This window comes from Spermophilus citellus (assembly GCF_964194105.1).
Source record: "Spermophilus citellus genome assembly, chromosome: 15".
Classification (NCBI taxonomy): Eukaryota; Metazoa; Chordata; class Mammalia; order Rodentia; family Sciuridae; genus Spermophilus; species Spermophilus citellus.
In genome coordinates this window covers 84,442,601-84,457,231 of record NC_138195.1, presented here as the reverse complement: position 1 = coordinate 84,457,231, position 14,631 = coordinate 84,442,601, and the positions used below count along the sequence as shown (strand labels likewise).

General features: G+C 41.9%; 1 protein-coding gene across 3 annotated transcripts in view; it reads left to right on the top strand.

The window, feature by feature from the left end:
- Positions 1-12,281, top strand: part of SHTN1 (shootin 1) — a 96,162-nt gene extending 83,881 nt beyond the window's left edge. For 2 of the 3 annotated variants that reach the window (XM_081268195.1, XM_081268194.1), the window contains one exon: positions 10,558-12,281. In XM_081268195.1, coding sequence (XP_081124321.1) covers positions 10,558-10,780 — 223 coding nt within the window. In that variant the 3' untranslated portion in view covers positions 10,781-12,281. The remainder of the gene's footprint in view (positions 1-10,557) is intronic. The other variant, XM_081268196.1, reaches the window with a different exon arrangement.
- The last annotated feature ends 2,350 nt before the right edge of the window (positions 12,282-14,631 follow it).

Genomic DNA, 14,631 nt, shown 5'->3' with positions numbered 1-14,631 from the left:
CCTTGGACAAGTCTTAGTGAATGGGTATGGTGCTGGGGATGGAACCACAGGACTGGCGCATGCCAGGCAGGGGCTCTGCTGCCATGCCACCCCACAGCCATGGATGTCACTCATGTCTTGTTTTCCTTTTGTTGTGTTCCTCATGCTCTGATATTGAGTCTGCTGAGTCCCTTTTGGTTCCTCCAAATTCCTAACAAACATGGTTGCTTGGTAGAAATGTTCAATTAGAAACAAGATTTAAGTACATATTTTCTGCCTACAACCTTGTTTCATTACTTTATAAACTTACTGTAAAACACCCACAAACCTAGAAGTGTAAAATAATTAATATTTAAGTTAAATGATCAGAACTCACAGGGTTCACACCTAAGTCCTATTCAAATTACTGTTGTCCCAAGTGCTTTTAGACCTGTTTGGGTTAGAAACACCTGGTCTCAGAGGAAATAATTTTCTATCTGACTATTTTGGGGTAGAAAAAGTAGAAGAGAAGGAAAGACCACTTTAGAGCCATTCTTGGTCCTATAAGAGACTTAGTTAAGTACTTATTTGCATCAAAAAATGTTGTGTCCCATTTTAATTACCACTGACTATTCAGCATGTTTCCAAATGACTCTGGCTTTTGAAAGTGGATTTAATTTAGGGGAGTAACCATCAGTTTTCCACCATTGCTGGCATGTATGTGGTTTATTGTGACACAGACACCTGATCAAACTCCCAGCAACATACACAGCATGCCATGCAGCACAGTCAGGCTGAACCTGGCGCTGGGTAGCCTTCCTGCTTTCACTCAGGTTGCCTAGTCCCACGTGCCTGCGCACTGGCACATTGACTGGTGGGCAAGGAAGAGATTAGTATTTCAGAAATAGAAGCACAGGCTGAACAATAACTAAGAAAACCCAGTGGACTTAGATGTGGGTGACCTTTGTCTTCCATTTTAATCCTATGCAAGATCCTGAAACTCTGTTATCAACAGAATGCATAAGTCTGATGTTCTTGATTGATGTAGCCACAATAAATTAGAAAAACTCTACCGCATTAGAGTGTGTGCACTCAGCACAGTGTGCATGTGCTAGAAGTTAATATTTTCTCTATTGTTCACCAATATATGGTCATAGTAAAACAGTATACATCCAAGAGGAAATGTGCTGGACTTGTAGCAGGTAGGAGGTATTTGTTGATTAGAGACAGAGACTTTGGGCAATAGAACAGGCTTCTGGTTTGGAAGTTTGGGATTTGGGAATTTGCTTCCATGATGGTTTGTTTTTGTCACTGTATTTCACTAAAGTTTACTAAGCCAGGCATTTTCTTGTGTTATTTTAATTCTCCCAAACTTATAGATTAGATGTTATCCCTGTGTCACAAATGAGAAAACTGAGGCTCAGTGGAATAATAAACAGCTTGCACAGAATGATACTCCTAATTGATAGTTGGGTCAGATAGCATATGAACCTTTTTTATTCTGTCTCCCGAGCCCATACTTTTTGAGCTATAGCATTCTGTGTATTAAGAGCTTGAGGAAGGGGTAGAGGAGCAAATGATCAAAAGCTTTCTCCTCAAGGAAGCAGCGATTCTGCAGTTACGTCACTTCCTTGGCCTTGTAATACATCCTGCCCTGGATCCTCCACACAAATGGGTAGTGTCCTCCTCCTTTGCTCCTCCCCCTCCTAAGGCTGGTCTAAGCAATGAAAAGGTCACCTTCAAAACCAAGATTTCTGAAAAGGAGAGCCAATCTGAATTAGCAAGAGTCATAACAGATAATTGGGAAGAGATCATTTTAACATTTTTCATGCCAAATACCCAGTGAAGAGGCATGCTTCCAAATGAACTTTGGAAATTAGCCTAAGCTACTTTAGTCCTCAGTGTATGTTTCATTTACACCTTTTTTATTTTATTGGCTGCTTCAAACATGTCAAAGAATAGTTTATTTCTAGAAGTCAAATACTTTGAAACTGTCTGACTCTAATCATTGGATTAGGAAGGTGCTTTAAGGTGCATCACTATCTGTGAATCTACTTGTTTTAAAAACATATATTCTAAAGCCCCACATAAATTTGATCATTGTGTCCACTTTGCACTGTGCCCTTTTGAGAGAGCACCGTGTTTGGTCCCATTACTGAGTAAGTCCTTCGAGTTTGTGCTTCATTGTCCTCTGACCCTGAGGTTTAGGACACCTTATCAAGAGGCAGGACAGATGGGCCTGCAGCACGGAAAGAATGGCGCTGACCGTAGAGCTTTCTGCCTCACGGTTGGCCAGAGCTGGGGTGTTTTGTGGTGTTGCTATCTTGCTTTTTGTCTCTGAAACTGTCATCTGGAGGTGGCCTGGCTCTTCTCAGTTGAGCTTTTTCATCCATATACACATTTTCCACTAATGATTCTTAGCAGTTACAATTAAACAAGGTGGTCAGCCTCAAGATGATTTTCCAAAAGGGAGAGCCCCTGTCCAGGGAGCTAGGTTCCCCTGTACCCGTGTGATGTGAGGGTTCCCAGCCCTGTCCTCTTCTCCCGGTCACTCTCAAAGGTCCTCTTGAGGCCCACTTGCCAGAGGCTCTTCCAGTTAACATTTCTCTAATTTACCACCTTCTCTTCCACCCCATGTGCCCCCAAACTGTAGGCTTCACCAAGTGCTTTTCAATTTCCTTTTAAACCACCAGTCAGTTAGCTTGCTTTTTTGTTTAGGGGGTCAAAAGAGGTCACATCCTGCCCTAGGATAATTTAAAAAACAAAAACCCATGTAGCAATTAGAGGACTTCAATTTCCATAGAAAAATGTCCCATTTCCAGTGAAACCATTTTTATTTTAATTCACCTTTAATTTCTGTATCTATGGTCTCTCTAAATAACATGTGACTTTTGGCCCCACACAAATTTATTTTTGTAAGAGTTCATCTTTTTGGGGTCACTTACTGAATACCAAAGGGTAGCCGATAAAACAGAAATTTTAGATGTCTCATGGTTTGTGTGACCAATCAAACATTTCCATGAAAAAAAAAATCTAATTGCCTTTCAGGTTTTTAATTAAAAGTGGGATTGATTTGTCATTGTTTGACCTCTACCTGGCCCTTCAGTTTTATTCATTCTTTTCAGTGTGTTGCTAACACAGAAAAATGAACTGGAAAGTCCTGTATTTTAAGTTGGAGCTTTTGAAAGATATTAGCAAATAGAAATTGAGATTCTTAATTTTCTCTTAGGGAAACTTGGCATAAAATTATTCTCTCCAGTGTTGCTTTTAGCTGAAAATTAATTTTGTTGGCCAAATAACCATTTTTACAGAGAGGTTTAGGTCCCCATTTTGTTCAGTTGGAGACCAGGGAAGTTTTAGCTCTGCATTGGAAGGATTCGTTTTCCTCCTGTTATTCCCAACCCTTCCATTTTCCTCATCACTTCCTATTTCCTTCTGTCCTGCATGGCAGGAAGCGGGGAGGCACCTTCCTGGTACTTAGTAAACATTTATTTCCTCAAAAGGTCCGCCAGCCCGAAGAATGAAGCACATGGACTTTGCTGCTTAATCTGATGCTCTTACACAATTAAAGGATTTGCTGTGCTCTCGCCTGTAATCTCAGTACTGCTGAATTGTGTACTGACGCTGCAGGAAGCAGCCCTGTTCGGCCAAGCGCCACTACAATGGTTCTCCATGTGGCCTGTACATGGACAATTAAGTTTTAACAACAAAATTAGCAGAACAACTGGATGTTCTGGAAGTTGAGATCCCCTCACTTAGTCTTTTCTTCCTCCCCCCCAAGGAGTTATCCTGTGGGCTGCCGGAAAGATCAGCAGCTGGTATTGTCTTCCACGTGTGTGTTTCAAGGTGCTGTGTAGACAGCAGCTCCTTGCAGATTAGTGGTTGAGGATGTGTTACAGCGAGTGTGAAAGTGGCTGGTAAATGCTGCCCAGTAAATCTGGAAGTCACCCTCACCCTGCTGCTGAGTAACTCAGTTCTCCCCAAGAATTAACTGCCTTGCAGACTCAAGCACCTAGGATTTCACAAGACTTTGTATAAAATGTATCATTTGCTTTTGGTACTTTGTAGTTTTTTTAAACCAATTTTCAATAGTCTTTGCAGTATTTATGTTTCTTTTTATTTGTATGTAGTAAGTCATTTTAAAAACTTATTCAAACAGAAGTAGCCCACTAGAGCGAAAGGAATTTCAGATCTCAGCATAAACTGACCTAACGTTACAAGCTAATCAACACCATTTCATTGGGCATATACTTTATCATTTCACATAAGTATATGAAAAGTGGCCAACTGAGTTTTTGTGAGTTTCCATCTTAAAACAGAGTTTGAAGTATAGAATATAAATTAAAAGAAAAATTATAATTAAAAAAAATTATCTTGAAAATACAAGCATTTTTTTGTGTACCTGGCAGCTTTTTTAGGGAGCCAGTGTCATGTGTGGTGGGTTTGTGGAAGACTATTTCAGCCCTGTCAGCACCCCGCCCCCGACTTTTTCTTTTTTTTGGTGGTGTTGGGGATCAGACTAGAGTCCTGCACACTGGGCAAGCACTCCACCATGAGCTACATGCCTAGACCAACACTCGGCTTTTAATATCTTGGATCTGGATGTATTTTTCATGCTGACTTAAAGTTGTGCAGAATTATAGAAAGCTAAAAAAGTAGCCTCTAAAAAGTATCACAAGTGTTCCATAACCTTTGCCTGAGCTAAAACCAGTTACTTGTCTCATTATCAGAGTTGCTTTTGCTGATGAGGATGGTCCAGTTTCAGAGTCTATAAATGTCTGCGGTCCGTGTAACACAAGAGGAAGAAAAGAACTAGTACAGGCTTTGTAGTGTGCCCCGTGCTCTGGGATGTAAACCCAAGGCTGGGATGCCTGCATGGCAGTCACCAAACAAAAGGAAATATTTCTGAGTTGGGGACACAGGGGGTCCTTGTTCAGCCATTTTTATCTGTGTTCCAAGGAACTCTTGTTAATCTTGAGGGCAAATCATTTTTAAAAGCTGTTAGATTTTTAAACAGTCATATTCTGTTGAACAACATTGTTATTTATAAATAAAAATTATGTATTTTTATTCTCTCTGCAAATAAACAGAACTAAGTTGAAAAAGTAGTACACATCTTAAGCTCAAAGAGATTTTTTTTTTTTGTAGTTGTAGATGGACAGCATGCCTTTATTTTATTTGTTTATTTTTATGTGGTGCTGAGGATCGAACCCAGTGCCTCACATATGCTAGGCAATTGCTCTGCCACTGAGCTACAACCCCAGCCCTAAAAGAGATTTTTTAAAGTACACAAAGCCAAAGAAACCAAGCTTTGTTCTGCCTCCTTTGTAAGTACTAGAACTGATAGAATTTCATCTTTATGTTTGAAACATTATTTTGTAAAATTTTAGACAGGTATGGGAGAAGCTCCTACAAAATAGAGTTTGAGAAAGAAGTAATAAAAACTATCCCAGTTGTAATGCCACTTCTGTTCACTGCTCTAGTATCTGTAAAGGGCTTAAAAAAAAAAAGTAAGACTTATTTTTACACTAGGGAAAATAGAAAGCTGACTTCCTCTTTGGAGTTTTCCCAGGAAACTACTTTGTAAAGACAAATTTAAATCTTTCTGTTTTCTGGCCTTGAAGGTGGTAAATATGATTGTGGTTTTATCCATTTTTATTGAAAATGAAACAGAGTTCAGACCGTCCGGCTGTGTGTCATTTGTTGGATGGCTGCCACAGACTAATGCAGACGTCCCACTGGGAGACCAGAGAAGAGCTATACTTTGATTCACCAGATTGTGTTAAATAGTCCAGCTGTTGCGATTTGAAAGATAGTTACCTCAGAAGTGAAATAAAAATGAACTTGGCATTTATGCCTCAAACCATTTTTATACTGTTTGGCAATCAGCTTTTCAGAGGTAGCATTTTATAAAATAACTCTCACCGCTTAAAAGTTTCATTCACTGTAATGTTCAAAATGTCCCACCTTTATATTATCAGTAAAATTAAGCTTGAGTGATATGCAGAATTTGCATGAAATAAGCATTTCCCCCTTCATTTCATGAGCTTTGATTGTATTCAATTGAGCTCAGAACCATGTCGATTAGGGCTCTTTTGGGCATTAGTTAATTTGAATTGCAGTCGAAATGTTAGCTCGAATGTTGTTGAATATAATTGGAACGTGGAAAGTTGATTTTGAAAGGAATTTCATTGAATGCAAACAATGATGTGCTTTTTAAAAATTAGAATGCTGCGCTTTCCTCTCTTGTGACAGTTTGAGAAATCACCAAATCCTTTTATCAAGTTCAGCTTTGGCAGAACCATTTGCAGTTGTTCTGATTCTTCTGGTACTGGTATGCTTCGGAGTCAGGTCTTTCCTTTTGCCAGCAAGGAGCCCCGCCTGCCAGAGCCCCACATCCTGGCTCTCCTGCAGTTGGGAACAGTAGCTGCTTTCTAAAAGGGCACCCACGTTGTACTTGGGCGTTAGGCTTTGTAGGATAGATTGGTATATTGTGTCCTCACTTTTATTTTGCTTGTTGGTTTTTGTTTTTGTCTCAAAATCACCTTTGAGCACATGGTCTAAAATGACTCATGAAAAATAATCTGTTTGAATGGACCATAAATGACTGCCAGTATGTTGTAGCAAGAAAAAGTATTGGCCAGGAAATCAGGATTCCAGAGTCTTTGTCCTTTACCCATTGTTAACAAGTGTGTGCTATTGGACAAATCATTTCACCTCACTCTTCTGGAGTCTTCTCCTGACAAGTAACAGACTTAGACTAGCTCACATCAGTGATCCCTTCTGGCCAGAGCATCCCAGGGTTGAAGTCTGACTTCCTGCCACCAATAACATGTAAGTTTTACTTGCAGACTTGGCTGCATATGGGAGGAGGGCTGCCATTACTTTTTATGAATACTGACTTGTCATTGCTAATTTTTGGTCAGTGTCTTTAGTTGCTGTATTAAAGTAGAAAAAAATGAAAAGAATAGTAGTCAAGCACATTCCCTATTGGATTGCTGCAGTTGCGCTTCCAGGATTTCTGTTTGGGCAAGAAGCTTAGACTTATCCCTCTAGAACTGCCACTGTAGCTACCTTGAACAAGAGCCTGGGTTCGGCACTGTCCCCGAAGGGACAGCTCTCTCGCTGTCCCATAGGGTGGGATAGAATAGAATGAGGCACAGGAAGGCCCCTCATTCCAGAAGGAACCTTGGGCAGCTCCCCAGGGAAACAAAGAATGGGCCTAATGATATCAAACCAGGGGGAGTCCAAACTACAGAGGAAAGAAAAACAAACCAAGGGATAGCCTGAGGGGTGGACTATTTTTTCACAGATCTGAAAGAGGCAGATGTAAATGGGAGTTTAGAAGGAAATAAATCCATAAAGAGGCTAGAATTAGCCTGTGGTATCCATGCCACAGGAGAAGATGCCTTTGGGAAACAGCATGGTGCTTGTGGACTAGGCAGGAGACGGGAGCCAGTGCCCAACTCTTACCCTGACTGCTGCTGCTGAGCTGTGTGGTGTAGGCCAGGCTCTCTCCTCTTCTGCACACCTTGTCATCTTCATTGCAGGACAGATGAGACTACAGGATTGCCCCAGTCCCTTTCTGCTTTAACACACTGGGGTTCCAAAGCAGTGGTCATTATCCTTGAAAAAACATTTTTTCTGCTTCAGTGAAGATTCAGAGAAATTGCGCACTGTGCCTCATTCAGTGACAGCTAACAGAGGGGTTCTCAGACTGGCCCACAAGTGACCTAGGAGGCTAACCTGCAGTTGGGAAGCTAACTTCAGGACAGATGAATGGTTCTCTGGACTGAGATGATTCCAGGACAGTTGCAGTTTGACAATACAAGGTTTCTGAGTTTTCAGTTCAATCAACCTTTTCCTTTTTGCCATTGTGGAGACTTGAGAGCACTGCCTGCAGTGTTTCTCTCCCAGCTGCTGACGACAGCTTTCTCTAAGGATAGTTCACCTGCAGATACACAGGACATGAAAACCTCCATGTTCTGCCAAAGTGATGAAGGTTGGTATGGGTTCATGGAAGTTGCCCACCCAGAATGCCAAATGAGACAAATACCTCCTTTGCATGCTTTGAGTGGACTGGCTGGCTTTTGTAGCAGAGGTCTCGGACTTAATCTGGTGGAGTCAGGCCAGACTTGACCTGCAGACTTCATTGTGGCTTTCGTGGAAACCTAAGCTAGGCTGCAGCTTTGCTTCCTAGAATTTGCTTACCCATTCCATTTGTTTCCAGAATTGGCCAGAAGAGAAATTTGCATGAGATTTAAATGGCAGAAGTGAAGTTGTCATCCTTAAAATGAGCTTTTTTTTTAGCACTGTGAAGGTCTGTATGGGGAAGGCTCTGGTGGAGCCCATGCACAGTGTCATTGATGTGCTAGCATACCTAACTGGCATGTGGCAGTGGCTGGCCCTTGGTTTCTCCAGCTCTACCAACTTCCTCCTCCGCTCCTCCACATCCTGGGGCCAGGTGCATGTGCAAGCTTATCCTGCAGATGTGTGCATTATCAGGATCAATGCTTGTGGGTGACAGATGCATCTCTAATTTGTCCTCAGTCTCTGCCACTTTAAAGCCATCCCCCCACCCCAGGCCCCCAGTTGCCAGAATAGCTGATTTCAGGGCCTGCATCACATGCCGAGATAAAAGACTCCTATGGACTGTCTGCTAGCGCCCCCCGCGGCCTAAGGTCTAATTCCTGTGATAGATTCTTCACATTACTTAGTTCTGCTTCTCTCATCAGCATTTACATGTTGCCTGGGTCAGAGAAAGTCAAAATGGTACCAGTGGGGAAACTACATCCCATACTGATCCCCAGAGCATAGTAGCATATGTCTCAAAAAGTGACTTGCTGTCCAACGCAGATGGACAATGTCATGATGGTGCAGATGAAGGATCTGTCCACCCTGCAGCACGGCCCATCCTCTTGGGTTCCTGATGATCTCTTTGATCTCACCACCCCCAAGGAATACAAACTCACATATTACTCATGTATGATGATGGCCAAGCCATGTGGTTAATATAACCCAGTGGCCACAGAGAATGATTTCCAAGTCTTTGATAAAAATGTGGTCCTTGGGTTTTAGTGTTTTGTGCCTGTGAATGGGGTCAGGCAGGCTACTTTCTCTTGTAGTGGATCATTTTTTCTGTTGTTTTTGTTGTATAGGAGAGACCTCCAACCATTCACACCAAACCTTGGTCTCTCTCTGTTCATTCTGCATCTTTGCTGGTTTGTTAGCATTTGTGTATTCGGTTATTCCAAAAATGATCTGTGCTAGGTGCACAAAACTGAACACCCCCACCTTGTGGATGCTTGCATTCTATTGGAAGAGGCAGACATGAAACACCTACTAATTAACTGTGGTAAGTCCTCCAAGGGAGAACTACTAGGTGGTAAGAGCATCTGCCGGCCAATCCCACTGGCTCAAGAGGCCAGAATAGTGGGATCCAGCTCCTGAGGAGGGGCTGGCCAACAGCTCCCCAGCACAGGTCAGGCAGGACAGTGGAGTGTGGGCTAACAGCTAACACTGAGTTCTCTGAACAAAAAGGCTTAATTCTGGAACTGTCCAGGAGGACGAGAACAGTGTGGAGAGCCCAGCCCCACACCATGGCTGCCTCGACCTTCAGGCACTGTGCAGCAGCCCATGCCTCCCATGGGGACTCAGGCCAGAGCTTCTGAGGACTGGGTGCCAGCAGCCTGATTTCCAAGAGAAAACACTTGAGGGACACCTTGTTTCCACAAGGAAACTCACCCATCCAGCCCAAGAAGCAATAGTTTCTTGAAAGCATCAGAAGACAGATGGCTTCTGTGGGAAAATAAACTGCCTTGAAAATTCAGTCAGAGATTTCTCAAGGAGCGAGGTCCTGGGGCTGGGGATGTGGCTCAAGCGGTAGCGCGCTCGCCTGGCATGCGTGCGGCCCGGGTTCGATCCTCAGCACCACATACAAACAAAGATGTTGTGTCCGCCGAGAACTAAAAAAAAATAAATAAATATTAAAAAAAAAAAAAAAGGAGCTAGGTCCTCCTGGTTGGAGAAGTCGATGGTGTCTTAGCATTTGAGCCTATTTCCTGAACTCTCTGATTCATCCCCTGCCACCCCTGAGGTCAGGTCTGTCCTTATTGGTAATGGCTGCAGCTAGCACTCCTCACCTCTTCATGCAGTCTCCTTGCAGCTAATCTGCAGCCAGCTGTACCCAGGGGCCAGAGGAAGTAGGGAGCAGACTGGCTCCTTCCAGCTAAGCAGGGCAGCAGGGAAGGGGTCTGGGCAGCAGGCCCTGGGGGGGATGCCCAAGGGATCCCTAAGCTTTGCACTTCCTGAGAAGAGCAAGCCATTAAGCAGGTAGGTGCTTTGGCTTTTTAACGCTCCTGTAGTTAATCGCTCTGACTCTTTCTGCCTTCCTCCTTCTGGCCTTGTGCTCCTAATATGTAATCTGATAGCTTGGCTATTATTTTTTCTTTAATGGCTGTCTTCTCAAAGACTGCTATGTGCATGTTGATTAAACTTGGAACATTATAGTTTGTTGTTGTTGGTCTGAATTCAGAAATATGGAAGACAAATATTTTCTCTCTCTGCTTTTTATGTTTCTTTTTAACTCTTCATCCACAGGCCTCCCAGTAACATTGGATACAGGAGAAAATACATTGGCAGTGAAAAACAAGATGAACCAGTTATAGTTTTAGATCCCGTTTCCTCACATGAACCCCAAACCAAAGACCAGGCTGTTGAAAAAGATCCAACTCAGTGCAAGGAGGAGGAAGGCAAAACTGAACCAGAATTCAAAGAAGACAGCGTTGAAACAACGAGAGAGACGGACAGCTCCAGCTGCTGATCTGCAAACCAGAAGGCTGGCTATTGGGAAGTCCTTTTCAATAAGCACATGACTCATCTTGGTGTATTGTCAAGGGCTGTAGACACTTTTCTCTGGTCACTGTACTCAATAGGTCTTTCCTGGTGTCACTTTTGTAAGTAGCAACTATAAGCATAAGTGAGCTATTTAGCAAAATACACATTCTAAGTAGTTTTTGGGTTTTGATCTTTATAGGGATAAGGTATTTCCTAGTTACTATATGTATTAAGTATGACTTCTTTTAGAAGGTTACAAAAGACTCAGATGTTGATATCTTTTTAGGAAGTGTGCATACCACTCATCAATTTTAGTAAGGCTGAAAGTTCAAGGTGTTTGTAGATAATTGGGTAAACAGAACTGACCAACTCCACATGATTTAAAAAGCCCCCCCAAGAAGCTTATGTTTAGGGTCTGGTCCTCTCTTGATGGACAAACTGCAGCAGCTTGGGAATGGTTGGGGTCTGTGGCATGCAAATTATATTCAAGGATAGATGCAGATAAACTTCAAACTCAGGAGCTGGCATCAAACTAGTAGTCCCTTGGGTCTGTGTTAACTGTTGGATGTTAACTGTTGCCCAGTGCCTCCCAGGGACTTCAGTTGGAATGTTCTGGTTGCCTGAATACAGAGTGGAGGGGCAGGTCCAAACCTCGAATTTCACAGTAATATCTTGGTAAACCATGTTTTCTGTCCTATGAGTTAATTGTGTTTTCCCATATACGAATGTGGCACAAGTACCATATTTTATCACAGTTCTTATGTACAGTGAAGATAAGTGACAAGCACACATTTTTCTTGCTTCACTGCTGTTCTACATTACACAGGTTTATTTATTTTTTTCCCTTAAAGAAATTAAGTGGTAGTTAGTCTCTAAAAATACAATGTTTCAGGCTACCACAGTGAATAAATAGAAATGTAATCAGGGATTTTTTTTAAAAAAACTTATGCAGCTTTTCAAAGTTGATTGTTTCAAAATTGGTGTTTATTTAAAATAAGTGGTAATGTACTTGAATGCACTTTTTTATGACAACGATTCAGTAATGGTAATTTTACTATTAAAGAAAGTGAAAGGTTTAGTTTTGTTAGCATGAATCAGCATGTAGCTGTCAGGTGTTTCTCACCTAAGGGCAGGAGAAAATGATAGTAATAATTGCAGTAGTCGTATTGTATTTTTGCACGTGTGCTTGAGCATTGGAGAGGTGGGAGGCAGTGAACATACTTCTTCCAAGTGGAGACAATTATCTTCCTGTAGGTTCCTTATGCTCAACTCCTTCCATGTTCTTCCAGTGATGATTTTCCAGTTTCCTATCAGTTTACTTGTGGGGAATTAAAATGTAATGATTTTCAACTGTATATTTCCCTAACTGAATAATACTGCTATATGGTATTTAACTACAAACTGATGAATTCGCTTAGATGAGTTCTGTTATGCTGTGATTTGAACTCTCCTCACCAGAAAGTATTAAAAGAGAGAAAAAAAAAAGCACCAACAGTTTCCATTAAGGGTCAATTGTGGTTATTGACTTGTTGTTTTGGTTTTGGTTTTGGTGGTGCTGGAGTCTGAACTCCAGAGCTTTGCATATGCTACCTCGAAGCTACATCCCCAACCCCAAAACTCAGCCAACCTTGACATTCTTTAATAAGATATTTGTATAAGTTGATGAGTTTAGTAATTTTTGATGACACACAGAATGGTTTCCATTGAGCAGCTCTCCTCTGTTTCTGCCATGGCCTGCTGGTGTGTGCATTGTTTGCGGTTAGGAATATGAACACCACGCACACCAGCAGGATAACATGGTTATAAAAACACCTTTGTGTCCAGCAAAAATACTTCCTGTTTGGTGAGACGTGCCACCTGGGCCAGGCTGCAGTCCGCACCTGGTACTTTCCATGTTCTCTTTCCAAGCTGCCTACTGTACTTCCCCCGTGACCATGAAACACCTTAAGTTACTGTGACATAAAGATATTTGAAGATCGTTTACTCACCTTTTTCCTACAGTTTTTCCCTTTTCACCTCAGTTTTCAGGTTTGCCCCTGCTGGGGGTAACTGTCAACAAAGCAGCTGGTCCCAGATAGTAAGAAATGGGGAGACCAGTGTTTCTGTCTTTAAGGTATGTTCTTGGCTATTTACACCCAAAACGTATACCACTTTAAAACTGGGAGGAACCCCATGTTTTTGTTTTCTCTAAAAGGGCATTTGTTTCTCCTTCTGTCTGGGGGATAATAGATTAAATCTCTGCTAGTTTTCTTAACTAACCTTGATATACTTTCATAACCACAGTGAGACAGAGGAATAGAGGTCCTTTATGCTGTTGCTTCTTAAAAAAAGAAAAAATGTCTCTCTCTTCTCTGGAAGAATAAGAAGAATTGAATTAAAATTCTTGCACCTTTTGTGTCTGAGCTAGTCTCAAACTCCTCACCCACAGTCATTTTAGCAATTGATCAGCCCCATGGAAGTTCTGATTGTCAGGGTCACCAGGGCCATTAGCACCCAGCCTTGTTTGGTCTAAGTAAAAAGAAGATGGATATTTTGGCCCCAACTGTTCATCAATAATTCCTCCTTCCTTACCTTTGTTAACAGTAAAAGGTTTGTTGGAAATGGAGTAGTACAGGTACAAATTACTGTTGATTCTTTTTCCAGAACATTCTTAGGTTGAGTGTCAGGTAAATGATAAGTCTGTGTCAGGGAATCTTAAAAACAGAGCCTGGGTTATTTTCCTAAATGCACACTACGTGTGTGTAATCACTTCATCATGTGATAACCTCAGCTTCTGTGCCGACAGCTGTGGGTGGTGTGTAACCACCCGCCATCACCACTGACCTCAGAAGGGCAGGCAGTCCTCGCGACAGGGTCAGAATGGTTGGAAGTTTCTTCTAGGCACTCGCATTTCCCCATCCCTCTCATTTTTAAACTGGGATATGCCTAGTTTCTTTCATCTATTTTGCAGATAGTGGTATTATTATTATATATGTTTTATATTACATAACAGAGAGACTATAAATAGAAAGTATTCTTGGGGCCCGAAGTCTAAATTTAAATGCTTGCTGTCCATAGGTGAGCCCAGACCTCAAGTGAGGTTAGCGTGAGTGGACTGTGCTTTGTGTTGAAATTAAAGTGCTGATCTGGTGAAGGTGATAAGTCACCTCTTTGGTTAATTGAATTTAATTAGTTTTTGCTCTGGTTTCATTGATTTCATTATAATTCATGTCACAATTTGGGGGCACACTTAAGATTTATGTATGTATGTGCATCTGAGGATATTCGTCCTCCCTTTAAAATGAACTTTCCTTCCAGTTTGTCCTGCCTAGTGTTGGTTGCTAAGCCTCAGGAGAGGTGGACACAGTTCTCCCAGCTTAGAGTGATACCAACCAGTTCTCTGTCCCAGTCCAAGTCCAACTTGAACTGCTCTGAGTCTGCCATGGAGCCAACTTTAGATGGTAACCTCAGCTCTGCCAAAAGGTCATTAAGTCTCCTAGTTCATACTTTTCAAAAGGAGAGGCCCTCTTGTGCTTGGTAAAAATGTAGAGACTGTGTCTGAAGTCCAAGTTCAGCCAACTCTCCTACAGGTCAGTTCATGGCAATTTATGTAAATTTTAACTAAAGGAAATGGTAGCCCTTTTAACAGAGAACCCAGCCATATAAAGCAGTGGGACATGATCATATCTATAGATGTGTGTTTGAGTTTATTTACTATCTCCTCTGCTGTAACACTAGCTTTCAGAGAGCCAGGTCAGCAGCATCTCACTTCTAAACACTCGCTGATCACTTTTTAAATGGTGCTGTATAAACAACTGGATATTTAAGAACCACAGGATTATTTATTCACCGATGTAC